The 26,598-nt window shown below is 43.5% G+C and overlaps 1 protein-coding gene across 1 annotated transcript in view; it reads left to right on the top strand.

Moving 5' to 3' along the window:
* Positions 1-21,534, top strand: part of DNAAF9 (dynein axonemal assembly factor 9) — a 129,836-nt gene extending 108,302 nt beyond the window's left edge. The window contains exons 27-34 of the mRNA XM_044680921.1: positions 2,416-2,551; positions 3,330-3,416; positions 15,118-15,224; positions 17,049-17,123; positions 17,841-18,046; positions 18,987-19,052; positions 19,628-19,721; positions 20,750-21,534. Of these exons, the coding sequence (XP_044536856.1) occupies positions 2,416-2,551; positions 3,330-3,416; positions 15,118-15,224; positions 17,049-17,123; positions 17,841-18,046; positions 18,987-19,052; positions 19,628-19,721; positions 20,750-20,868 (890 nt within the window). The 3' untranslated portion in view covers positions 20,869-21,534. The remainder of the gene's footprint in view (positions 1-2,415; positions 2,552-3,329; positions 3,417-15,117; positions 15,225-17,048; positions 17,124-17,840; positions 18,047-18,986; positions 19,053-19,627; positions 19,722-20,749) is intronic.
* Positions 21,535-26,598: the final 5,064 nt, after the last annotated feature.

Raw genomic sequence — 26,598 nt, 5'->3', positions numbered from 1 at the left:
TTTGTGAAACTAAACTCATGTAATCCCCTAAACCCATCCCATATTCTGATGTTGGCGACTTCCAAAGAATCCTATTTGGGATGAATTGGGCATAGACCCTCTCTTCATTAGACCAGATTAGTGTGTTGACTATAACCACATCATTGTCATATAGCTTATTCTTTTTTTTTTTTTTTTAAGAATTTTTTTCTGTCCTAGTAACAACTCTTAAGGCAGAAAGGCAAGGGCTAGGCAATTGAGGTTTAGTGACTTGCCCAGGGCTACATAGCTAGGAAGTATCTGAGGTCAGATTTGAACCTAGAACCTCCCATCTACAGGCCTGTCCACTTAGCTACCTAGCTGCCTCTCATATAACTTCTTTATTTTATTTTATTTTATTTTTTTGTTTTGTTTTGTTTTTAATTTTTATTTAGAATATTTTTTCATGGTTACATGATTTCATGATCTTCCCTACCACTTTCTCTTTCCCCCTCCCAAAGGCAACAAGCAGTTCCACTGGATTATACATGTATCATTGTTCAAAACCTATTTCCATGTTATTCATATTTGCAGTAAAGCGATTCTTTAACATCGGAACCCTAATCACATTCCTGTCACACTACATGGTCAATCATATATTTTTCTAATGCATTTCTAGTTCCACAGTTCTTTCTCTGGATGTGGATAGCGTTCTTTCTCCTAAATTCCTCTGGATTGTCCCGGGCATATAACTTCTCTAGAGCTTGCTTAATCTGATACATGTTGACATAGTATTTGGGCTTTCTACAGAACCATGATGGCTTGAGTGACCTGAATAGGGGGCACATTCAGAGCTCTCTGGTGACCTCAGCATGGCTTTCTTCACTTTCATAGCTTCTGTCTTGGCTTCTTTCTTGCAAGTAGGTTAGGATATGAATCACAAATTCTTTCTTCATTTTAAACTTGATTTGTTGGGGAGAAGTACCAGGTTCCTGTTGAGTTCAACTCTGTAGCATCTCATGCCTTCATCCAATGCCACCTTTTTGGTATAGGACCTCATTCTGCTTTACTAGAGCCTAGCTTCTTAAATCCTTTCTAATCCATCCTTCACACACACACCTGCCAGATTAATCTTTCTTTTGTATTTATCTGGCCATAGTTCTCCTAAGCTCAAAAATCTTCAGTGGCTCTGTATAAGAAAGTTAAAGGTCTTTATCTAGCTGGCAAGACCCTCCTCAATCTGGTACCACTTTATCTTTCTAGTCTTATCTTACACTCCTACTCTTTTTTTTTTAAACTTTACTCTAGTCAGTATTCACTATCCCAAGACCATTTCCCATGTGCTCTTCTAATACTATATCTTTACTCACACCTCTCTTTTATTTCCTTCCCCCATTGAAATCACACCCATTTTTCAAGACCCTGATTGTGTCTTATTTCTTCTATGAAGCCGTCTTCAATTATGCATTGGATAAGAAATTATCTTTTCTTCTTTACATCTCTCCTAGCACTTGATTTCCATCTCTCTTGGCATATGTTGCATTTTATTTTGCACTTGATTACTGGTACAGATGTGTTATACTTTATGCTATATCGTCAATTCCTTGAAGGCAGGAACCATATATATTGCAGTACATTCCATAGCTGGAATAAATAGGCACAACTGACGGAGATAAAATTAGGAGTAGCCTGAAAAGTGTTTTAGAGAACCAGAGCAAGATAGTGTCTAGATAGCAAAGGGAAAAGAGGGTTTCAAGAGAGAGTGTTTAGAAAGAGGTTCAACAAGGTCAATGACAATAAGCACAAAGAAAAGTCCCATTGGGTTTGGAGAGAAGACCATTATGGATGTTCTTAAGAGAGAACAGTTTTAGTAGAAAGATGAAAACAAAGTCATATTGCAAAGAAACCGCTAGGCACGGCAAACCATGTATTCCAGAAGTTTGTCTGGGAAGGAAGGAAAAGTATAGAATGGGGCAGGTAGGTGGCTCCATGGATTGAGAGCCAAGCCTAGAGATGAAGTCCTGGGTTTAAAACTAGCCTTAGACATTTTCTAGCTATGTGACCCTGGGCAAGTCACTTGGCCCCAATTACCTAGCCCTTACTGCTCTTCTGCCTTGGAACCAATACTTAGAATTGATTCTAAGACAGAAGGTAAGGGTTTGAAAAAAATTGATAGCATAGTGGCCTTGGACATGAGCAACAAATGAAGCACATTTTTTTTCTGTACAGAGAAAACTTTTTGGTGTTTGAGAGGAGAGGGAAGGAGCCAGTAGAAAGGGAGATGTTGAAGATGTAGGGAAAAGGCAACCAGTGAGAGAAAGCAAAGTTTAACACAAACTTCAACCAATTAATTTCTTTAACTGTAATTGTGACATTAAGGTTTCTTTCTTGCACAGGAAAATGGACCATTGGATGTTTCCTTTTGTAACCTGAAATGTTCCTGATTTTGTTCTACAGGCCTGGTAAACAATGTAGTATTCACAAGCCACACTTCGGATCAAAGACATCCCCTCCTCGTACAACTGCAGAGTCTTATCCGAGCAGCAAATCCAACTGCAGCTTTCATTCTTGCTGAAAATGGAATAGTGACCAGGTAACTACTCTCTGACTCCCCCCCCCCAGGGGCCTCTGGTTCTCCCTGCCAGCCTAGGACTTGGGGCTCACCACTTTTATAATGATGGTCACTCTCTGGTGCAGTTTTTTTAATCATAGGCCCTTTCGGCTATACTTCAGATTTTCATATTAAAGGAATGTCAACTGGCTGAAGTCAGATCTGTCTAAAGCTCTAGTTCCCTGAAGATTTATAGGAGTTAAGAGGGGGAAAAAAGGAAGGCCAGGGCAGAGAGACCAATGTACTATATGTCCAAATAGCTTTCTATTCTGAGACATTCTCATTTTTGAGGGCGAAGTCTATAAAACTAGAGTACCTCAATATCCACTTTAGGAAGATGGGGAAATAGCATTGGTTCAATTTGAGGGGCTCTTAGCCCAGGTGAATTCAGAATTTTGTAGTTTTGGTTCCAAATTACAAACTGTGAAGCAACTTGAGGGGCTTTCTTTAATATAGAAACATTTTAATGAAGTAGAATGTGCTAGTCTAGGTTCAGGTGGGACTGAAGACCTAGATTTTCCTTATATGATCATGATGAACCAGTTTTTCTCACACATAGATATATTACCTTAGACATGTCCCTTCTCCCCTCTAAGCCCAAATTTCCCCTCTTTAAAAAAAAAAAAAAGGAAATTAGACTACAAGGTCTCTAAAGGTCCTTTCAGCTCTAAAATTGACTTCTAATCCTAAATTGTTAAATGTGTAAATTGGGACTCATGCTTCTGAATAATTTGGGGCCTTCTCTGTGCTTTTTGTACAGGAATGAAGACATTGAGCTGATTCTTTCAGAAAACAGTTTTTCAACTCCTCAGATGTTGAGAGATCGATATTTAATGTTCCCTGGCTGGCAAGTATTATAATTGAGGAAATAAGACAAATCCAGATAGTCTTCACTGACAAAAAAAATCGGGATGGGGGCAGGGGAAAAGAAGGAAAGCCTGAAAAGTGCCCCAGATGGCCAAGCTTTATGGATAGCTCTTTCCACTGACCATTTGGGGCACTGGAGTCAGAGTTTTATGTCATAATCAAAGAATCCTGATGAACTATGTGCCTGGGGGAAGCTGCCCATCAATAGTAGGGCATTATCATAGCATTGCATTTGTTTCTTCTGACTCCTGGGCAGCTTGGGCATTTGGCAGCACAACCCAAAAGGAAGGTCATGGGAAGCCATTCAGTCTTCCATTGTCCCTTCTTTCTTATTTTTCAGGCAGTTTGCAGAAACAACATGACTTATTATATTAACTGAAATATTTTGAAATAATTTTTTTCAATGTAATATGGAGTCTTTCTAACAACATCCTTTCAGCCTGCAGTATAGCCTTGAACCTAGGAGGGACTCGATAAATATTTGTTGCCTTAATGAACAAACTTACCTCAGTCCTCTAGATCTCTACAGTAAACTGTTCTTTCAGTCCTCAAGATGTTTTATTTTATTTTTAATGCCCCAAAGTCCGTAGAGAAGTTCTGAATATACCCCCAATGAGCAGTACTAAGCAGAGGACCTGCCCCGATACTCAGTTCTGACTTTATGTTGCCTTTCAGGGCTACCCAGGAGCCTGATTTCACCTGTATCAAAATGTGTGTTACTGGGTAGGACAAGTAGAGATCAAAGGGGGCCAGACATGAAAGTCCAGTTAATTAAGAAAAGGGATTTGTTGGAGGAAAAGAAAAGTGCCTTGTTGCCTAATCCTTACTTGTCCTTGGGCACAAATATTGTAGACAGATAGATGTGTCTGTGTTTGAGGCATCTGTCTTCTGGAGCCAGCAGCCTGAGGCTCTGTCAGAAACAGTCTGATCTCTCACGGTGACAGGAGATGTTCATGGTAGCAGAGCAAGAGAAAGAATGCCTTCTGGTTTGTAGATGGAATTGGGCTCTGAACATTTTGTGCTACTCTCATTCTACAAAGGAAAATGTCATCTAGCCTGGACTTAAGGGGCCTTTTAGGACCAAAATTCCAAGCCAGAGTCTCTTTGCTGGGCTTGAAGATCCTGCAGAGGCAGACATTTACTTGGTCTTTGGGCTGCTGTAGGTCAGGCTGGGTCATCCACAGACTGTTGGGTTGGCATTTCCTCTCTGTCCCTTTAGGCTTCCCTGGAGACCTGTTTGATGTTACAATTTTCCCTTTGGCTCTTCCTCTGCTGTGTAATTTCTGATGTTTGTGTAGGAAAAGAGTGACCTGGGGGGAAGTCTTCCTTGTTTATCATATCTCCATCAATAGCTGTTGGATGCTGAGGGGGTGGTCTGTGATCCACCAGACCCTGAGTTGTCCCCTTGGGGCAGATTGGTTCTTTTGGAGGAAAGCTAGTGTTTCTGTGCTTTGGAAATCTGGTTTTGGAGAATTGATCTGAGATGGAATGGTCTGATTACCACTTTTTCCTGGTCACAGGATTTTCTCTCTCCCTGATGTTGCCCAGATGGATCTCAGGGCTTGGTGCCCCATCACTCCCCTTCCTGTTGCAGTTTCTGTAAGCTCTCCTCTGTACCCTGGAGAAAGAGGCTTTAATATACCTCGCCTTTCTCCTCAGTTGAAGTTTGATAAAAGCTGCAGCTTGAAAGAGTGAGACTGAGACAGAGCCATGATGTCAAAGAGTTCCCCTCTAATACTTCTCAGCTCCCAAGACAGCAAAAGAACTTTGCCTCTCACCTCCCAGTACTACTAGATCCTTCCCTTCTCAGAATTTCAGGAAGTGAAGAGAAGATGTAAGATAGGATCTCCGAGCAATGGAGGGCACAAGGCACTGCACTGGTAGAGAGAGACCAAATGTCAAGACACAAATCCTCAAAGTAGTGAATAAGTATTTGCATATATTCTATCTCTCTCCTAAACCATTAAGTTCAAGAAGACAGGAACCGTGTCTTACTTGAATGTTGTGGCTCCTCCAGCACTTAACAAAATTCTCTGCACACTTGTTCAGTCATATCTGACTTTTCCTGACCCCTAGCAAAGATACTGGAGTGGTTTGCCATTTCCTTCTCTAGCTCATTTTATAGATGAGGAAACTAAGGCAAACAGGGTTAAGTGACTTGCCCAGGGTCACATAGCTAGAAAATATCTAAGGTTGGATATGAACTCATGCACACAGTTGGCACTTAATGAATTTTGTTGAATTGAATTTGGCCTACAATCTGAATCATAGTTGGAGGGAACTGTATAGGTCATCTAATCTAGCCTTCCACCCAGAAAAGGATTCCCCTTAAAGGTTTGCTCTCGGAGCAGCCAGGTAACACAGTGGATAGAGCCAGGTCTGGATGGGGAGGTCCCAGATCCAAACCTAGCCTCAGACACTTCCTAGCTATGTGACCTTGGGCTTAACCCTATTGCCTAGCCCTTGCTGCTCTTCTATCTTAGAACTGATACTAAGATAGAAGGTGAGGGTTTAAAAAAAAAGGAGGGGAGGTATTCTCTGATTTAAGACTAGCAATGAAATACTTTCAGAAGCAGTTCATTTGATTTTTAAACAGCTCAAATTTTTAGTTCTACTTCTTGAGCTGAAACCTACCTTCTGAGGGTGGATATAGAACATCTCCCCCTCTCCATTCCATAAAATGTCTCTCCAAATATTAGAAAATAATGAGCATGACTCCATCTCACATCCTCCCACTCTCACACTCTCATAATTCTCTTCATTGAGCTTATCCTGCTACTCTTTAGCTATTCCTTATTACATAGTTTTAGGTGCTTTTGTCATCCTGGTCCTCCTACATTTGTGAGCTTCCCTTCCAAAACAGGACACCTAGAAATGAACCTAGTCCTCCTAATGTTGTCTGCTGATGCCCACTCAGACTGTGGTCTCTCTGGATCCAAGCACTGTCTCTATTTGATTAAGACAATCTAAATTGGAATTCATTTTTTTGAAGCAATCCAGGAAGCCCTACAAACATTCCTGACTTGTTCCACTCTTGTATTTGACTGCATTTCACCCAAATTAAAGCTTGTAAACATTTTTCTCTGTTAAGAATTCTTCTTGGGAGAGTCAGTTTTAGCTTACTAAGATTGTTTAAAATCTTAACTTGGTCACCATGATATTAGAGATCCTACTTGAAATGTTTGTATCATCCACAGATTTGATAAAAACATCTCTCTTCAAATCATTGATAAATACATTGAAGTAAAAAATAATCCCAAAACATTGAAGTCAAGTCAGCAAGCATTTATCAAGTGCCTACTATGTACCAGACACTGTACAAAGTACAGTGAATAGAAAGACATGCTGAACACAGTCCCAGCTCCAAGAAGATCACAGTCTAATAAGGGAGACAGCATGCAAAAAAAAACAAAAACAAAAAAATCACCCTATATACAAACACAATACAGACAGGATAAATTGGAGGGAGGCCCGGAGATTAAAAAGACTTTAAGATTAAAGACTTTTTGTAGAGGGTGGGATTTTCAGAGGTTTTCACTTCCATCCTTGAAGGAAGCCAGCAAGGAGGGAAGAGTTCCAGGTATGGGGAATAGCCAGCGAAAATGCCCAGAGTTGTTCTTCTATCTTAGAATTGATACTAAGACAGAAGGTGAGGGTTTAAAATTTTAATAAAAATTAAGAACTAGGTAGAACAGTGGATAGAGTTCCAGGCCTAGAATTAGGAGGATCTGGGTTCAAATATGACCTCAGTTACTTCCTAACTGCATGACCCTAGGCAAATCACTTAATCTCCTTTGTCTAGTCCTTGCCACTCTCTAGTCTGAGAATAGATACAAAGACAGAAAGTAGAGTTTTAAAAAAAGAAGAAAGGAAAGAAAATGTCCAGATTAGGGAGATGGGCTATCATATGCAAAGAGGCCAGTGCTACTGATCAGAATATGTGGAGGGAGGAGCAAAGTTTAAGAAGCCTCAAAAGAGAAGAAGGGACCAATTTATGAAGTTCTTTAAAAACCAACATTATTGTGATATGATTACTCCTGTACTGTAGGAAGTAATTTGAGTGGAACAGATAAAGGCAAAGCACAGAGCCCTTCATCATAGCATTAGAAATCTCCTTCCAGACCTGCATCAACTTGTTAATAATTATAGTTGTTCAGCACATGACAAATGCATGTAAAATTCTATCATCCAGTCCATATTTTTCCATCTCATCCCCAAAAATGGAGTTTTGGAAATGTAAGGGGAACAAAATCATGATTCTCTTCAACATTGACTAAGTCCCTATTATGTGTCAGATGGTGTACTGGGTATTGGGGATATGATGGTGATAATTTCCTCAAGGAGAAAAAGAGTAATATTAAGTGCCTCAGAAGTCAGAGTAGCCCAGTAAATTAAGGGAAGGTGGCATCACTTCTAGATGAGATAGAAGAAGGATTTCATGGAGAAGACAGCACTTTAGGTAGAATTGTCAAGGAGAGGGGTAGAGTGGGGAGAGCTCACTTCAGGAAAGGGGAAGAGTACACAAATGCACTAATCTGGGAAAGAATAGGCTAAGAATCAGAGAATAGTGGTCTAGTTTGGCTGGAATGGAGAGTGTGTTTAAAAGATCATAGTTTGAAATAAGGTTGGAAAGGCAGATTGGAGCCATTTATAGACGGCCTTGAGTGGTATAGTCTGAGGAGTTTGTTTTCCATCCTGTAGGCAGTGAGGAAACCCCTGAAGATAATCTACTCAGATCACACTTAGCAGTTCTATTAAGGGTGCATTGGAGAAGGTCTTAGAGCTCTGGGTGAGTCTCTTAGCCTTTCTTAGCCTCCATTTCTTCATCTGTAAAATTAGGAGGCTTACAAGGATCTTGGTAAAAGGTAGTAAGGTCCTGAATCTTGTGATGAGACTGGAGAAGAAAGGATAAGATAGTAACAATAATAATAATATGTCAAGAGGACCTGTGAAAAATGGAGAGGAAAAAAATCAGAGATAACTCGAGTTTTCAGCCTGACTGACTTCAAAGATGTTAACACTAAAATTATCAAAAATCATTCTACCAGAAGGAGTGGCAAGTTTAGGGGAAGAAATTAGTTCAATTTTATACACACAGAATTTGGGTATTAAGACATCTAGATAGAGAGGTCCAGAAGAAAAGTAGAACTATAGACTCCATGTCTTCAATATTACTCTGGTCTACTAGTTTAGTAGTATTTGGGGGTGGGGCGGCAGGGTTGGCACAGGGGTGAGTTTAGTTTGCTATTGTTTGTTCTTAGTGAATGTTACTTCCAGGTTTGAAATTCAGGGACTGATTAGCACCTGGGCCCCCCAAAAAAACAATTTATTGGACATCACAGCTAGCACAAGTTAACTGCTAGAAGACTTATTATTCTGTGCCCAAAGAGTGCCCAGATAAGTCTGCCCACCCTATAAGGCCTTGTGTGTCTGTCAGTCAGGGCAGGATGGCAGGGAGAGAGGATGAGGATGGAGACAGCTGGATTCTCTAGTCCTTTTAACTTTGACACACTATTTTTAGCTTCCTAGTTAGACTTTCCTTTCAAATAAGCAATCCCTCACCTTGGTCCCCATTAAGGAAACAATCAAGACAATGAAACATTTTATCTTGGGAGTGGTTCCCTAGCTTAGTGGTGAATCTTCCAGAATTCCAGTAGTTTTCCTTTCAGAGCCAGCCCTTCTGTGGGATTTCTTTTTTTCATGTTCCCCTACGGAACCTTCACCAAAGATCTGCTCAGCATATTAGAGGTTTCCTCTAGGTCTTTCTGTATTCTGGGGGTAGGAATGCTGCAGCAGTTTTAGAGTATTTGTCTCAGAGGAATCAAAGTTGTAGGTGACCCAAAGGGCAATGGTGGGAGATCTGAACACCAAAAAACAATAGAAGGACTCAGGAATCATTGTTTAAGTCTTGTGTGAATTTTGCTGGGGGACAGTAGCAAGCTTATGGAGCAATCAGTAGTTTTTCACCTTTTAGAAAACTGGAACATTTATTCATCTCTGTTCTTCTCAGACTTTTCCTGTTTTAATGCTAATTATTGAAAATGGTTTGTTGATCACATATGAAAGTTATTTCAGTGTTCCATAATTTAATTTACCCAGGCCACATGATTTGCAATCATTGAGCACAACTATCACCTCCTTAATTAAAAAAAAAAAAAGCCGGAAACAATCTGAGTGGTATCTGTCATACATTAACACTGCATTGTCTTTGGCTTCTGTGTAGCTTTGTTCTTGTCTGTGCTTACTTGTTTTTGTTTTCCTTCTTAGTTTTTAACTGAGAATTGTGGGAGAGAAGATAATCAAGACAAAAAAAAAAAAAGGAGGGCCTTAGACATTTGTTTTAAATGCACAGGGGAAAAGAAAAAGAAATGGAGAAGGAAATTCAGACAAGCAAAACCGTTTTGAGAGTAACTTTTATCAAAGAATTTGACATGTACTCTTTTTTTCTTAAAGCAACAATATGGAAAGGGGGTTCACAGTTTTATATGAATCCTCTTGGGATTGTACTGTTTTATCTGGAAATGTTGCTTTCTTTTGTGGTGTGGAAGTTAAAGAATCAAAGAAATTAAGTCAAAAAAAGGACTTGGCTCAAGAGCCAGCTATAGCTTTTATGTATTTATTTATGTTTCTGTTTGTATCTTTCATTAGAAGGTAAGTTTCTAGAGGGCAGGAATGGTTTTTGTTTCTTGTTTCCTCAGAACTTAGCAGTGTCTGGCACATTTTAAGAGCTTCATAAATCTCCGTTGATTGATTGTTCTGGGAACTGCAATCAAATCACCACTTCAAAAAAGAAAACCAAAATATGTCTACCCAAAGCAGAAAGTTTGTTTTCTTCCTCCTTCGTTCCTCCAAATTTAATTTAATTTTACTAAGTCCTCAATTTAAGGGTACAGTACTGCCAGAAATACTGGATAAAATGTAAAATTTCTATAGGCACCCTTCCTACCCAACTCATAGTCTGGTAGAGGGACAAGTCATGTGCAGAAACATTGACTAGAATGGCATATAATGCATATGCATTAGAGAGTTTTAGTACGGTGGCTTGAGAGTTTTCTGAGAAGCAATTATTATGCTAAACAGTGTGTTCAATAAATTCAGTATGTAAAAGAAAAGTATTAAAATGGCACATATGAGATCTGAAAGGGATGGTCAGCATTGAGCCTAGGAATCAGGGAAGTTGTTCTAGAAGTTGAAATATTGGGTTGAGTATTTAAAAGGTGGTTATTCCCTGGGTTGGGGGGTGAAGGATGTTCCTAAGACAGCAATATGAGCAAAGACACAGAGCTGGGAGAACTTGGGACATGTATAGGAAGACACCAGGCAGTCCAGTTAGACTGGAGTGTAGAGGAACCTATGCTTAGCCCTGTGCTGTTGAATATTTTTAGCAAGTTAGTCAAATGTACAGATGGTACAGAGCTGGGGGGTGGGTGCTGAGACAGGGTGCTATCAGTGAGCTCTTGGGATGATAAGATTCAAAATGATTTCAGCAGTATCAACAGCTAGAGACAGAGGCTCTACTGCTGGGCTAATTCCGATGGAGTATTCAGTTCATTCTGGGTGCTGGATTTAGGAAGGAGAGTTTTCAGAAGATGATGACGGGTCATGTTAGATGAAGATCAGTTGTAGGAACTGGAGATAGTTTGTTAGAGAAGAGGAGGGGTGAGGAAGGGAGGTATGAGGTGTGATCTTGAAGGCTCATCGTGGAACTGAGGGGCTGGCTAATTCAAGGGAAAACTTCACAAGCAGAACTTGGGCACCAGTGAAACTGATAACTGCCTCTTGGCTCTGAGGTAACGGGGACTCGTTCAAGTCTGAGGGCCTCCGATTCTGGGAAATAGAATTTGCAGAATCTGACAATTGATTTGATAGGAGAGGAGAGGGTGTGAGAAGACTTAAAGAGAACAGCAGAATCACTGACAGTGACTGAGAGGGGTTGGAATAGGGAGAGGAATCATGTGCTGTCAGTCTGGAAAGGTTGGCGAGGGCCAGATTGTGCCAGCCTGGGATTGTATCTAGTCAGAGGTAATAGGGCGCTGCTGAAGCCATGGGGTGTGTTTGAAGATTGTTCCGTCAGCTAGCTGTGTGGAGGATCGCCTTGGAGAGAGGAGAATCAGGTAGGAGATGACTGCAGTAGCCCAGGGGAGAGGCAAAGGAAGCCTGGGCTAGGGCATGGCTGTAAGAGTGAAGAGAAAGGAACAACCTGAGAGATGTTGTAGAGAGAAGTGCTAGGACCAGCTTTGCAACTAATTCGATCTGAGGAGCGAGGGAGACTCCAGGGAACACGACCAAAAGGGGATGGTTGTTGGAACTGGGCCTGCAAGTGGGGAGAGGAGATGGAATCCAAGATACCTGAGAAGGATTAGCTTTAACCAAGAGTAGAAACGTTTTTCTTCTGAAACAGATGAGAAGGAGGTAAAGGATATTTTGCTGCTGAAAGCTTTGCTGAAAGGAATGGAAGAAAAGGGCTCTTGTCAGAAGACAGTAATCTTCTCAATAAAGGAGGAAGCTAAAGCATCACTAGAAGAGAAGGGTCAAGTGCTTAAGGCAAGGCAACAGTGATGATTAGGGGCTGTGAGGGGCCAGGCACCATGCTAAGGAGAGAAGAAAAGTTTAAAACTGTCATCTTGAGCAATAAGAGTAAGAGCAGTAGGGATCCAGAGTAACAGGGAGAGAGCTGCCAAGGTTATACAGAGGCCCTGATGACCGACTCAGTTTTCCATTTCTTTCTCCAGCAATATTGAGTAGCCTATAAACAGGAGGAATTCCATGGATGCCCAGGGCTAAGCATTAGGAGGGTGGAATGATTGTGGGAGGGATGGGGGAGAATTCTAGGGAAGTATCATAGCTGGGCATGGAGACAAGTGAAGACAGAGGAGGAGAGTAGTGAAGGGGTTATGGGACTAGAAGACATGATGAGGATAATGAACAGGTTTAGTGTTAGTGAAGGAAGAGGAGAGAATAGGAGGTGGTGTTTCACAGGGAAATGTCAAAATTAAGATTGGTAGAGATAATGCAGTTCTATGAAATAATACAGACTGACGTTTAGTCATGTCATTATGTGGCTCAAGTCAGATAGGTTTGGGGAATTATGTGGTGGATGTTATCAGTTCAGAATGAATAATGTGGTTTCTGCCTATCATTTATCTAACTTTTTTGAAATATGTTTTCTTAAAGTTGTATTGTAACCAGCCCTCTACTTCTGACTCTCCTCAGCATTCTTTTTTTGGCTATCACAAAATCTCAGATGATTTCTTCTAAGGTTCCTGTTACCTTTGCAACCCACGTCAGTGCTTCCTTCCATTTGGACCAGAATTAGATGTTAGAAAAACATTTTTCCTTTTCACTTCTTCTATCTTCACTGAAGAAAGTGGGGATTTAGCAGAGATCCCTAGCATCAGATGGTCCCCACTACTATATCTGATATAACAAATCTGGTAACAGACCGTTTCATATCCTCCTACTTTCTGAGAAGTCTCTTGATTTCCCCAGCTCTAGGAAATAATTGGTCAGGGGGCTGGGACAGTACCGTCTTCCATCCTGCCTTGCCATACCTTTGGGGAGGTCCTGCATTGGTTGGCACAGGAATTGATTCTGCCACATGCCAAAAGTCATAGCCCTCAGCCCATCCAAAACTGGCCTGGCCAAAAACCATGAAAAGATTTCACTGGGGAGGGAACAAAATAAAAGAACCAAATTCCCCTTTTCTCCTGTCAATCTGAGATCTCTTTCCTAGACTTCCTTTGGCAGGATATTGCCCTTGTAGAGATCTGATCCCAGTCTCACAACTAATGGAATATATTGCCTGCTTGTTGGGAGATGCCTTATGCTAAATATTTTCCTAAATATTTATGCTAAATAATCTGAAAGAAAACAAAAAGGCAAATTCCTAACTAATCAGAGATTTATTGAGAGAGATCGGTGTCCCTCAGCAAAGGTCAGTCACTGGGCTTCCTCCCACCTAAGACAATTGAATGAGATGTCTCATTACTTATATACCCTAACCTGAGGGGTGGGAGATACACTTTCTGACAATGACCTCATAGTCAACAGAGGTCCGAGGCCAACCCTGAGTCCTCAATATGCCAGTCCCCAGTCCTCTAGACAGCATTTCCTATTTGGCAAGATGGATAATGCCTTATGTCGTAAGGGGGTATAGACTATAATGTTAGCTCCTGCTAGGGCACCTGCTCAGAGATCCATCAGAGAATATACTCAGAAGGTATGACCTTCTTGCCTTCCCATAAATTCGTCACACCCTTCCACAGGCCTTCTGCTTGGATGGGATCACACTATTGCTAAATGTTGCCTTGTTCAGAGTTACAGAAAGATAGCTATTAGGAAGTTACAGAGAAAATAGCTAAATTCATTACATTGAGTTGGCTTAAAAACCTTAAAAACAATAGAATTGCTATAATTCTATTAATCATTACCCCAGATTAGTCACTTACTTTGGCTAAATGCTGATTGATTCGAATATCTAGGTTTTTATATCCAAAGGGGTTGGGATTCTCATTCTCAGTAGGTCAGTCAGTAGAAGGTGGGAAGGATCTTCACTAATGGGCTTCTGGAAGAGCTGGTGTCACTGGCCTTCTTGGCTAGTAGTTCATGGATTTTCCCTGAAAAGCAGCCAGCACTTGGAAGAAAGGAAGAGTCTCCCTACTGGATTCCCCAACCATTGTGTGGTTGAGAAGCCTGTTGTTACTAGGTGCACAAAGGCTGTTGTAGGAGATTGTCCTTCTCCTGGCTGTTAGTATTGGCCTGGGCCTACTTCCTGTATGTAGAGAGATCATTTTGGCTCCTGGGCCAGGCTAAAAGGGACTCTTTCATTGTTATATCTTTGTTTGGTCTGCTGAAGTATAAATAAGATCCACACTAATTAAGGCAAGGAACCTTCCCCTCTACTCCCTGTCTTCTATGAGGATCTCTTTGGCTTCCTTTTTTGCTTGAAGCATTTTCAGTAGTAGCAACTGTAAGAAGGAAAGTTTGAAAAGACCCCTAAGTATTGGGAAACCAGTTCCAATATTTTGTTTGTTTTGTTTTTTCCTTGAGTGTAACCCTGTGCCCTTAACTGCTTTTTCCGTAGTCCAGAAGATGGCTCATTCTCCTGAGAATAGCAGTGTCCTTCCATAGAAAGGTCACCTGAGTTTCCTCTTCCATAAAATGAAAATACTAATACTGACACTACCTGTCTTACAATTATAATGGGGAGGTACTTTGTGAACTTTCAAGCTCTATAGAAATGGGAGCTGGTGGTATGACCCTTCTCTGTTCCTCCAGGAGAGAGCCAATCTGTCCTATCAAAACCTCCAGGAGAGGAGGACAGCACCAAGATCCCACAATTCCCAGCTTCTAGTCTATGCCCTTAAGTGACAGGGAAGATATATTACTTCCCTTGGACTTTGGGAAATCCATTGTGGTCCTTGGTAAGCACACAGCTCGGAGCTACTGTGGCTGCAGAGCCTAAGCAGAACTCTGAAATGGCCACTGGGTAGAGCCAGGATCAGGCAGGCGGATCTGAAATGGGCAGCACTAGGACCCTGTCCACCAGCCCCCCAATCTGAAGCATACATTAATGAGGCATAAGAATGTTTCCAACACTACATGCACAAAAATGAAAATCTAGTACAATATATTAATATGCAAAAAAATAATCATATTTTCAAATTTGCATTTGTTTGAAGGTATGAAGGTAAATTTCGTGCAGGGTCTGTCTTCCCCCCAATGGTTCAGATCTGTGTCTGGTTTGGTCGTCCCTTGGAGAAGACTCGCTTCATGGCCAAATGCAAAGGTAAGGCTCACTGAGATATGCCTGGGAACAAGAGTAAGTGAAAGTTAATATTTCCTTTTGCAACCAGAGAGGCTGATGTTTGAGGCCAGTCCAAAACCAACTAACCTTTCTCTGATCAGTGTCGGTGCTCTAGGAGGCAGAAGTTGGTGGGGTGGCATGTTGTAGAGGGAAGGGTGACAAGATCTTAGACTTGTCACCCAGATTGGCCCAAACTCCCCTCTGGAGAGTTTCCCTGCCCCACGGGAATTGGTACTAAGCTATAGAGAGCAGGTTCTAAGACCATACAGTTGTTAAAACTGGGCTGACATTGATTTTGATCAGCAAGCATAGCTGGATGAAAGTTAGCTTTGCCAGCCAAACACTGAAAGTTTCCTATCCAAGATTTGTTTTAGTCTCTCTTTTAAAAGCTAGAATGATTATTACTAGTCTGATTTACCATCTCCCTCTTTGCCTGAGCTCTTTAGGGACTCTTAGATCTCCCAGTCTTTTCCCATAGGAAAAACTTCGTTTTCCCCTTAGTTAATCCAGTCAATCGGCATTTATTGTCTACTGTGTGGTAGGCCCTGTGCAAAGTGCTGGGGATACAAAAAAATTCCAAAAAAAACAGTGCTTGTCTTCAAGAAGTATGGTTGGGGGTGAGAGAGAGAGTGAGGAGTCAAAGGTGACATCTAGATTTCAAGCCAAGACTGAGAGGACGATAATACCCTCTACAGGGTGAAGTAAATTAGGAAGAGGGGAGGGATTGGGGGAAAAGATAATGAGTTTGGTTTGGGCTATATTGTGTCTAAGTTGTCTATAGGACATCCAGTTCAAGATGTCCAGTAGACAGTTGAAGACCTGAGGTCAGCAGAAAGGTTGGAGATGGACAAATCATCTGCTTAGAGAAAAATCGATCCATGAAAATTGATGACATCATCAAATGAAATGGTATAGAGGGAGAAGAGCCCCCTAAAGCCCTCAGGACACCACACTCAGGGAGTGTGACATATATGAAAATCAGGTGCAAGTTTGTTTTTTTTTAACCCAAGGAACCAAGAAAAATGACAGCTTAGTATTGAGTCAAGGAAACTCCTAAGATCTCCTAACACATCCTCCAGGGCTGACTAGTCAAATCAACAAACATTAAATGTACCAAGCACTGTGCTAGGTGCTAGTAATACTAAGAAAGGACCCAACAGTCCCTGACTTCAAGGAGCTCACAATCTAATGGGGGAGACAACATGCAAACAACTATATGCAAATAAGATTGATACAGGATATTTATATTTATCTTAATACATATACTATATTGATATTTGTTTATAGAGATGGTTATTATGTAGCAGTAACTAATCTCCCCTTTCCCTCTAAAAACTAACTGGGCACCTGGCCTCTGCACATAATCAGCCGACCTGCTGCTGCTTAGGGGGACCCTGCCATCAGCCCTCAAACCTGTCTCCTCTCTAGTTTCTGCCAAGTTCCAATTTATGCTGCCCATTAGTTGTCATTTACAGTGCTGCAAATCCTGCCACCTGGGGAGCACAGTGAACCTTTCATACTTATCCCAGCTCAGTTGCTGGCTTCACCCCCAACCCTCTGCACATGTGGATGCCTCTTTTTTTTTTTCCTTAAACCAGGAAAGTACCTTCCAGAACCTCCCACATTTTCTAGACAATAATCAGAACATGTCATCCTCACTGGTAATAAGAAAATTCATTTCCTCACAAGTAGGCACCCACTCAGTCAGTGGCCCTTTCCAGCAGTGATTGTACTAAGTTCTGGCACTATCCACAAGGGAACCAGCAGGTAAAACCAGTAACGGCCTTCTCCTCTTCTTCCCAACAGCAATTAAGTCCTTGATTAAGCAAAGCCCGTTCTCTGGAAATATCTACCACATTCTGGGCAAAGTGAAGTTTTCAGGTAATTGGAAGCTTAAGTGTGGGAGTCCCTTAGAACTTTCATGAAGGATCTATTATTCACTGGGTGCCTTCTCCCTAACTCCACAGTTAATTACAGAGAAGGGTGTTTGGTGCAGTAACTTGCCAGTCTTTGCTTTCTCTAGTGATTCTTACTTCACCCATTCCACTAGTGAGATGAATGAATGAAATCTTCCTTTCTTTTGATCCCCAGAGATCTGATTGAGCCTATTGGCAGGAGTCCTTTATAAATCTGCTTTATTTTTGCCTCAGTCCTCCTGGTTTGAAAAAAAAGTAATGTAAAGGGCGGGAGGAATTCACAGGGGGAAAAGACCTTCTAAGAGCATGATTGTTGAAGACGAAAAGATGCTTTAGAAGAGTTAACTTCCATAGGACTGGGAAGAGGAGGAGAAGGCCTGGAGCTACATACACACCCAGCTCTAGATTGAATCATAACAAAGACTTCTCTTCCCCTGGGGATGCTTCTTCTCTTGGATATAGTCTGCCACTGCAGTCTTAGAGGGCCCTAGGGGCAAGAGAAGAATGTACCTGGCATTTCAAATACTTGGGTTAAGCAGTAGGCTGATGGTAGCCACGGAGGAGATCTAGCTGCCTGGTCTTGTTTGGGAATGTAACGCCCCTTTCAAAGAAACCTTCTTCTAGCCTGTGGGAAACTCTATTAGTGGTCCTCAGAGAACTAATTTTCTTCTCTCCTTTGCAGACTCAGAGAAAATGATGGAAGTTTGTCACAACACACTAACTAATTCCTTAAGCATTGTGCCGGTTCTAGAGGGGCCTACCCCCCCTCCAGATTCCCGTGGAGCTCCCCGAGATAGCAGTGGGCAACAGGAGAGTTACCTCGTATTCATTGGCTGCTCTCTGAAAGAGGAGAGTGTAAAGGACTGGCTTCGACAAACTGCAAAGCAGGTGTGGCTCTCATGGGGTGGGGACGTTCCTACTGGGCACTGGGCCAGATATGGGCACAGGCATGACCAGGAACAGTTCCAGGCAGCCCCCAGCCAGCAGTCTTCCCTGACAGTCTGGCCACCACTGGGGTAACTTTCCATCGACCCCACCCAGGCCTTCAGTGGGTGGTCTTTCCTAGGAAGAGCAAGCTGCTGGGATTCCAGTGCTCCCTAATTTCCTCCTCTCTTGCTCCTTCCCTACAATAACATCTCCAGGACAGCCTAGGCAGTCAGCTATTTAAACTATGCCAAGGCTTTCTAAGGGGAGCAGATAGAGAAAGGGAGGGAAAAAAGACCAAATGCCTGTCCTGTGGCACTGGTAAAAGCAGAGGCAGAAATTCTGACAAAGTCTGGGTAAGGTACAAGTTCATTCAGGTCCCCTGCCAGCCCCCCTGCCAAAAGAAACCAAATAATTCTGGAGCAGCCCTCTGATTGCCTTTTGGGGTGAATCCCAGGTCTACCCCATGGTCCTGTATGCAAACAGTTTAGCCTCCCTTGGATTCCACCAGTGGAATTTGTATTAAGACATTTAGGATGGACAAAGGAAGCAGTGAGAAACTACTAAAGCCTCAGGTGTAGGGCTGGGCAGTGTACCCCAAGGTCCCCAGCAATAAGTGCAATCAGTATAGAAAAGCCCAACTGTATCAATCACAGTGTCAGCTTTACTAGAACTGAAGGAGCAAAATCACTCGCTGAAGTGAGGGGGCTATCTCTCCCTCTGTAAGGGGGCATAATTTCTGGCAGAAGAGTCTTCTGCCTGTACCAGGCTTAAAAAGTCTGCAGCCATAGCCGCCACCACCACCAGATAGCACTCACATGGGGGTCTCTGACTGTGCCCCTGCTCTGCATTGCCCACTCCATCTGATTTCTGCTCTCACCCTTATTCCTAAATCTCTGCCCAGAAACCTCAGAGGAAAGCCTTGAAAACCAGGGGGATGCTGACTCTGCAAGAGATCAAGAACATTCATGTAAGTCCCCTGCCCAGAGGCCAAACTTGATGAAACTGGGTTGGGGGGGTAGTCCTAGGAGCTCTTACGGGTTTATGGACACTTCAGAGTATGGCCCACCATGAATAGAGCCATTATAGGGACTCCCAAAGAGAAATTAGGTAAGATTTCAACCCCTACAGGGATCTGATTTCTTGGATCCACTGTGGAGCATTGACAGCCACTACTCTGGGGGGAATATAAAGCAGATTCCCCTTCTGCCCTGAGACAGAAGTTGGAGAGTCAAGCAGCCCCTTGCTGCTCCAGCTCCAAATACAAAGACCAGAAATGGATTCACTGCCCTATGATGAAGTGGAGGTGTGGAGAAGGACCTGGCCCCACTAGGCCTGTATTCAGAGGATGAAGGCAGCCTGTGTGGATCACTAACCCTCTCTCTTGCCCTGTATGTAGAAGGTTGGGGTGAGGGGAGAGAAAGGAGATGAGAGGTGGGCTGCTGGCCTTGGAACAGAGGAAAAGCACTCAGAAACCTGTTAGCCAAGGGAGGGGACCCTGAGAGCACATGGGGCATCTTTAATGATCTCTGTTGTCTCTTGCAGGTGAAACGCCACTTGGACCCTCTGCCTGCAGGTTACTTTTACAATGGAACCCAATTTGTCAACTTCTTTGGCGATAAAACTGATTATCACCCACGTATCCTTGAATCAGCAGGGCTATGGAGAAAGCCAGGTGTAGGCTTGAATAGATTTTCCTGTGGGAGGTTTGAGTCACAGTCAGTGTGCAGCCCAGTCTCTAGCTCCCCAGAGGCATTCCAGAAACACTGGCTCTGCACAAAGCAGATCTCCAGGCTTAAATCCTATGGTAGAAGGGAGAAAACTACTGGGACAAAGTTGGCATCTTCACCTTTGGGAAAACGTCGCAATAATTAGACTAGGAAAGAAACTGTCTCCTCCTTCTCCTCCTCCTCCTCCTCCTCAGAGCACAGAGCAGAAGGCCTGAGTGTGACTGCACCCAGCCACCAGGCCCATCTCTCTATCACTCCACTGAGGAGGACAGGAGGTCCCAGAGGAGGCTCAGAGGGGACAGCCTCTGCCTGCAGCATGGGTGAGGCTGAGGCTAGGGAAAGGGGGCCAGGAGGGAGCTGCTGCTTCCTCATTTCAACATGTGGAACCAGTTAGTGGCATGTTCCCTCATGAGGCAGGAGGAGGAGGAGGAGGAGGAGGAGGAGGAGGAGGAGGGAAGGTAGGTGTGGACAAGCTCTCCAATACCCTGATTCATGATGCAATCCAAAGTTGTTTGTGTTGTGTTGTGTTGAAGCACATTACACTGGATTGCAGCAGAGTGGGCTCCCTTTGTCCGTGGCTGTTTGTCAGCCCTTTTTCCTGCCTCTTTGGCACTTGGGGATTGAGGATGATGGGAAGGAGCAGGGGCATCCCAGCCTCATTGATCATTTCTTGCCCGTCACCTCAGCACAGGACCTGTGCTGCTCCTAACATGAAAGGCCTCTGGCCAGGGCTAGCTGTGTTCTCCTGGGACTGATTATCTAAGTGGCAGATTCAGCCAGCTCACCCTTCCTTTCCACCTGTCCGCAGGGAAGCAGGGTCTAATGAGGAGCAGAGCTCATCCCTTCAGGCCATTGATAATTAGGAACTAGTAGCAGTTCAGTATTCTTGGCTGGTAGGTGCCAGTAGACTGCATTAAACTCCTTAATTTGAAACTAGTAATGGACCAGTTTATGAATGATTATGTAGAAGAAGCAAACCGGGAGATTGAGAAGTACAACCGAGAGCTGGAGCAACAGGAATACCCAGACCTATTTGAGCAGAAGCCCCCAAGCTAGCCCAGGCGGGCTTTCTGTGCCCAGGGAAGAGTCTTGGGTACAAGTACCAGCAGCATGGCTGCCACCTCCACATGTTGTCCCTGCTCTCACAATGTCAGACACACTCATGAGTTTTCTGGCCCTCTGCTTTCTTGAACATGCCCAAGGCCACATTTCCTGGCAGGAAGTTGCTTCTTCCGTCTGGTGTGCTTGTTTGTGCTGTCTCATTTGCATGTGGTCCTGATGCAAGATACAATTGTCACCTGGACCCTCATTCCTTTTTCCAAGGACAGAGGAGAATGAGAGTCTAGAGATACCCCATAAAGTAGGCTCAGGAGTGCTTTGAACCTGCCCTGTCCCCCAAGTGCCGTCTGCAGTCCAGTCCTGTCTTGACCTAAAAATAGAGCCTATGAAGGAGGCTTGTGCTGTTTCTTGTTTTGTGGGAATAGGGGAAGCACTCTTCGAGGGTAAGGGAGTATCAGAATTGCATGAAGGGTTTTCCCAAGCTACCTCCACACCTTTCACTTCTCTGGCATTACCCAAGTCTTGCGTTAGAGTCTGGAGGAAGCATGGAACCTCAGACCTCCCTCCCTTATTTTATGGCGTCTTTTTGAAGCAGCTGGTAAAAGTGAAAAGGAGAGAAGGCAGGACTTGTTGGCTCTGGTGTAGGGCCCAACCAAGGGTCTGATGTAGGCCCCCAGCCATGGCCAATGCCAAGGCTCCTTAGAGCCCCACAAGAGACGGTGCCTGAGGAGAGCAGTGTCTTCATAGAGACCAAAAGCCTTGTTTGGGAGACTCCTGGACAGCTGCTTGTGATGTGAGGGGAAATGGCTGGTTTCCTTTCCCTTCCAGACTCCAAGAAAGAAGCCCTAATGAGGCAGATCATGTCTCTCTGAGCGCCTAGCCTGGGTTTCCTTTGCTCTATAGATCACGGCAGCACTGTTCCGTCTCCTCAATTTAAGGAGAGATAAGGGAAAACATTGATGGCCTTGGCTAATCAATACTCTTTTGGTTTGGAGCTGACATGTTGCTTAATTTTAGGTTTCCAAACAAGGAGATTGGGGTGGGCAGTGTCTTGCTACTTTTCCAGTTGCTTGTAGGACTTCCCCACATGGATTCTAATTCTTCTTCCTTGCTTTCCCCATTTCTGTGGAGCCCTAAGTCAACTCCACTAGGGCAGAGGAAGGTCAGGTTTTTGCTAGCATAACTTCCTCCCAGTCCTGGCCACTTACATATGATGCAATAAGATTTAATTGTGGAAAATTTACTCCAAGTCCCCAAGCCTTCTTGCTGTCCCTGGCTCTGGCTCCCAAGGGAGAGGAAATTTCACTGTCTTTCGGCAAATACATTCAAAATATGTTTGGTCTCTTTGGCCGGAGGAAACAAGCCAAGTGTTTGGTGTTCTACGATTCCTTCTATTGGTTTTGGTTTCAGTAGGACATTAAAGCAAATGTGACTGATTATTTAGAATACACTTGGCCCCTTAGAGAAGCCTAGATGGAGGGGGGGGGGGAAGCATGGGCTCCAGATTCTAGGCCACCTTTTCCCTAAGAATATGGGTTGTGTCATGTTGCAGCTTAGCCCTTCAGCTTCCTATGTTTAGAATTTCGTCTTGTGCATGCCTTAGGACTTAGTCAAATGTGTGATTTCTTTACAAAGCACATAGGTGACACCATTAGTGGGCTTCACCTACCTGGGGAGATTTTTAAGAGGGAGAAAAGACTTGCCCCTGGTAGAAAGCTCCATGATGGATGCCATGAATTCTCCATGCATGAGCGCATGTGGGTCTTCACTGTACTTGGTGCCTGCTAAGGTTAGGATAGCAAAACTGTTTTCAGGGCCTTGCCCAGGTTTGGAAGCCAGTCAAAGGTGGCGTTTTGGAGAGGATGATCTGTGTTTTAAACTGAGTTAGATGAAAACCCAGATTCTATTCAGTAAGAAACCTCTTATTGAAAAAGGCATCCCAAGGTGGAAATGCCTGAACGTTTCATCTCCAAGACAAAATTTGGCTGGCCCTTTCTCATCCCTGCCATGAGAAGGGACTGAGGTAATGCCAAAGCCATATGGATCCTTAGTTGCCCAGGCAACCAAATGCCTGGTGCAGAGAAGTAGTGACAATGGGCCCTGGCCTAGCACGTTGTTACTGCTTGGGGATCAATAACTGTGTAGACTTTTAAGTGCAATTGATTAAATAATAGACGAAGATACTGTAGCTTCTTTTTGTTCTGCCGAACTCTTTTTAAAAACTCAAAATTGTGCAGCCTTTGGGGGTGGGAATGGGGAGGGGGGATCAAGGGGCCAATTCGTTCAACTATTGCTCTGAAGTTTTCCATGAAACTCTCTTCTAGGTTGGGGGAAGCCCCAACACTCTGGGGTCTGAGATTTCTGCTGCACAAAGAACCCATTTTTAAGGAGAGCGTCGGCTTCCAGGCCTTGCCATCCATAGCATAGACCCTCCCGCTGCTGTACTGCTTCCTGCGCTGCAGTGTTCTTGGTGACTGACTGTATGATACCCGTTGAAAAAGCCTTTTCACCAACCTGTGTTACTGTTCCAATTTCCTCTCCTGCATTGGGATCAAAGACTATGTGATTACCTCAGCTCTGAATATGAAACTGTGATTCTGAAAATGTTCATTTTGAAATGTTCTGAAGCCCAAATGGCGAAGCTGTGATGAGGGGTGACCGCTTGGAGCTGGGCGGCCACAGGGCAAAGCTCTCCACCCCCATACTATTATTCACTCCCTTTCCCCTCCTATTTGAGTCCGAAAGGGAGAAGCAGGGTTGGTGAAAGGACTTTAAACTCTAACATACGCCATGGTAACCTAGTTGAAGAGTCTTAGCACATCTGGCTAAACTGTATAAACTCTTTGAGGACTAATGCCTGTAAGTGGTGATCTTGGAGCTCAGTGCCCAGGCCAGGCCTAACTGGCCCTGGTCTGGTCTCTGCTAGATGAACTCTTAATAAGGCCCCTAAAAGTCAGCCACCTCTTTTGGGTTGGGATAGTGTTTCTCCCATGGTCTGCTTTGAGAAAAGTGGTAGCATCGGCCATCCCAGGCAGGAGGACCCTTAGCTACTGGTCAGCCTAGGAAAGTACCATCCTTCAGAGCAGCCAACATCCCAAAAAGAAGTGCCATTACACTGTGTCTTATCTTTTTACTGTAGGGAAAAAAAATGGAGGGACAGGAACTGAATCCGTGAATTTGAAGCTCCGATTCCCAGGGTGCAGGAACGAGTCCTCAAGGGGTTTACCTGCTTTTTTGCTGACCTTGTTAGCAGCTTAGGTTTTGTATCACCTGGAGTGAGTGGGATTTAGAATTTCTGAAGTTATAGTTGGTTTTGGTTTGGGGGTGGGGGTGGGGAGGAAATCCAATCACCTTATCAAGGGACCTTCTGTAGGGCCCTGAGCCAGGATCTGGGCTGCAGCTGTGAAGCCCCACAGGCAAGACCCTGACCCCAGGGGATGCCCAAGGAAAATTTCTCTCCAAATTCTATCAGGATTTTGGAGAGTTTGCACAGTGGTAACCTCTGGGATGCCCTTTGGGCTTCTATAATAGGCAAAGTTGTAACTAGGATAGAAGCTTGTAAACTGTGAGTGTCCAGCTGCCTCGTGGGGTTAATTGTCGACAGATTTTGTAAAGGTGCGTCTCCCAACTTGGGTTTGACACAGGCTCTTCAGAATTGTCCCAAATTGTCAAATGTAACCCTCGGGCTCATGGACAATGTGCCAAAAGCCACTTTTATACTAGCTTTTGATGCTTTAATATTTGCAACTTAAGTTAAAAATTTGTTTTTACAAACACTACTGTAACTTCAGTGAGACTGAATGGTGTGGTTGAAGCTTTCTGGCTTATTATTGTATTTATTACACTCAATTCAGTGGGTCTATAAAATTAGCTTCCACTTATTTTTATATTATTTGACATATTTGTACCTGCGGTTTGTGTCTGTGACTTTTACATTTGTAATTCAGACTTGACACTAAGAACCAATAAACTCTCACCGCAAAGTAAAATGCCTTTTTGACTATTACTATGGGCTTGAGCAAGGCCGAAGAGCACTAGCATGTGAAGAAATCAAGAAGGCCAGCTGGGAGAAGGGCAGGTCCACAGACACCACTGAGCCCTTTAATAGCTCACTCTGAATCTAGGTCCGTGATGGTGAACCTTTTAGATATGGAGTGCCACACCCTTTCTCCCCTGAGGAAGAGCTCCCATTGGGCTGCTGGACAGAGGGGCAGAGAATGTGAAAAAATGTCATCAGGCAAGGTGGAGGGGGGGGGGGGAACAGTTCTGCCAGAGTCCCTATGCCTTTCTAATAATGAACTCTGGCCCATGTGCCCACAGAGATGCGTGCCATCTTTGGCACCCATGCCATAGGTTCGTCATCACTGATTTAGGGTCCTATCTTTGCCTTTGAAACTCTCTCACCAAAGGGCCAACAGTGGTGGAAACTTCTACCTTGTTTAGGTGCCAGGATTTTGAAGAGATTCCTCAGAGAGCCATCACCACCTTGCTTCTGGACCCACAGAAAGGGAGCCATGCCAATGAGCGTGCACACACACACACACACACACACACACACCCCCAGCGGGACAGAGGGTGGTAAGGAGACTGATACAAAGATGAGATGGAGGGATTGGCTTGTAAAATGAGGTCAGGGAGGAATGGAATCCTAGGACCATGGTAGGGAACCATAGTCCTTATGTTCAGAGCCCAGTCCTTATGTTCAGACTACAAAATTAGCCTTGGAGAGACAATCAGAACTATAAACAATTTTAAAGATTACTCAGCCCCTTCATGTGATGAGGAAGCAAAGCCCAGAAAAGGGTAAGGTCTAAAGTCACACTGGTATTAAGTGGATAAGCTGTGACTTTTAACCTGTATCCTCAATTTCAAATCTATAAACTAGACCTTACTACTGCTTATATTTGGACAGTTAGGTGGCACAGTTGATAAGAGCACAGGGCCTGGAGTCAGAAGCACCTGAATTCAAATCCAGCTTCATACACTGGCTGTGTGATCCTGGGCAAGTCATTTAACTTTGCCCCAGTTTCCTCAATCTGCACAATGAGCTGGAGAAGGAAATGACAAAACATACTAGTATCTTTGCTAAGAAAACCCTGAATGGAGTCCTGAAGAGTGGGACATGAGTGAAATGACTGAACAACAACTGCTTAGACATGGTCACTGCCTCAGAGAAGTTAAGCATTTAGTAGAGCAAATACAGATCACTAAAAAACATATTACATGAAAAATTGTACATGGGTACACCCAGTCTGAGGGTATTGCCAAACACTAGATCGAATTAGGAAATAGCATGTGATTTGAATCTTCGAGGAAGAAGAGTTAGGAATTCAATGGGCAAAGAATAAAAGAGGGAAGAGGCATTCTTGGGCAGAGGGATTAGTGTGAACAAAGGCAGAAACAGGAAACTGAAGAGGAGTGGCTTTTGGTGGTGAAGATGGAAAGCAGCCCAATTTGGGTGGGTGGGTGGAAGAGAAAATAACAAAACTGGATTAGTAAAATACCTCAAGATATTATATAAGGCCTTGAATGCCAAGCAAAAAAGAATTTGAACTTGAGTTGGGGCAAAGACAACTCTGAAGACTTTTTTTTAATTTTTAATTTTTAGAAAAATTTTCCATGGTTACATAATTCATGTTTTTACTTTACCCTTCACCCCCCCCCCCACTCCCCCACCTCCCTTACCACCACCACCCCCCAGCTAACTAGCATTTCCACTGGTTTTAA

This window comes from Gracilinanus agilis, chromosome 6, assembly GCF_016433145.1.
Source record: "Gracilinanus agilis isolate LMUSP501 chromosome 6, AgileGrace, whole genome shotgun sequence".
Taxonomy (NCBI): Eukaryota; Metazoa; Chordata; class Mammalia; order Didelphimorphia; family Didelphidae; genus Gracilinanus; species Gracilinanus agilis.
The sequence above is the reverse complement of the archived record's forward strand: the minus strand, read 5'-3'. Positions and strand labels throughout refer to the sequence as shown.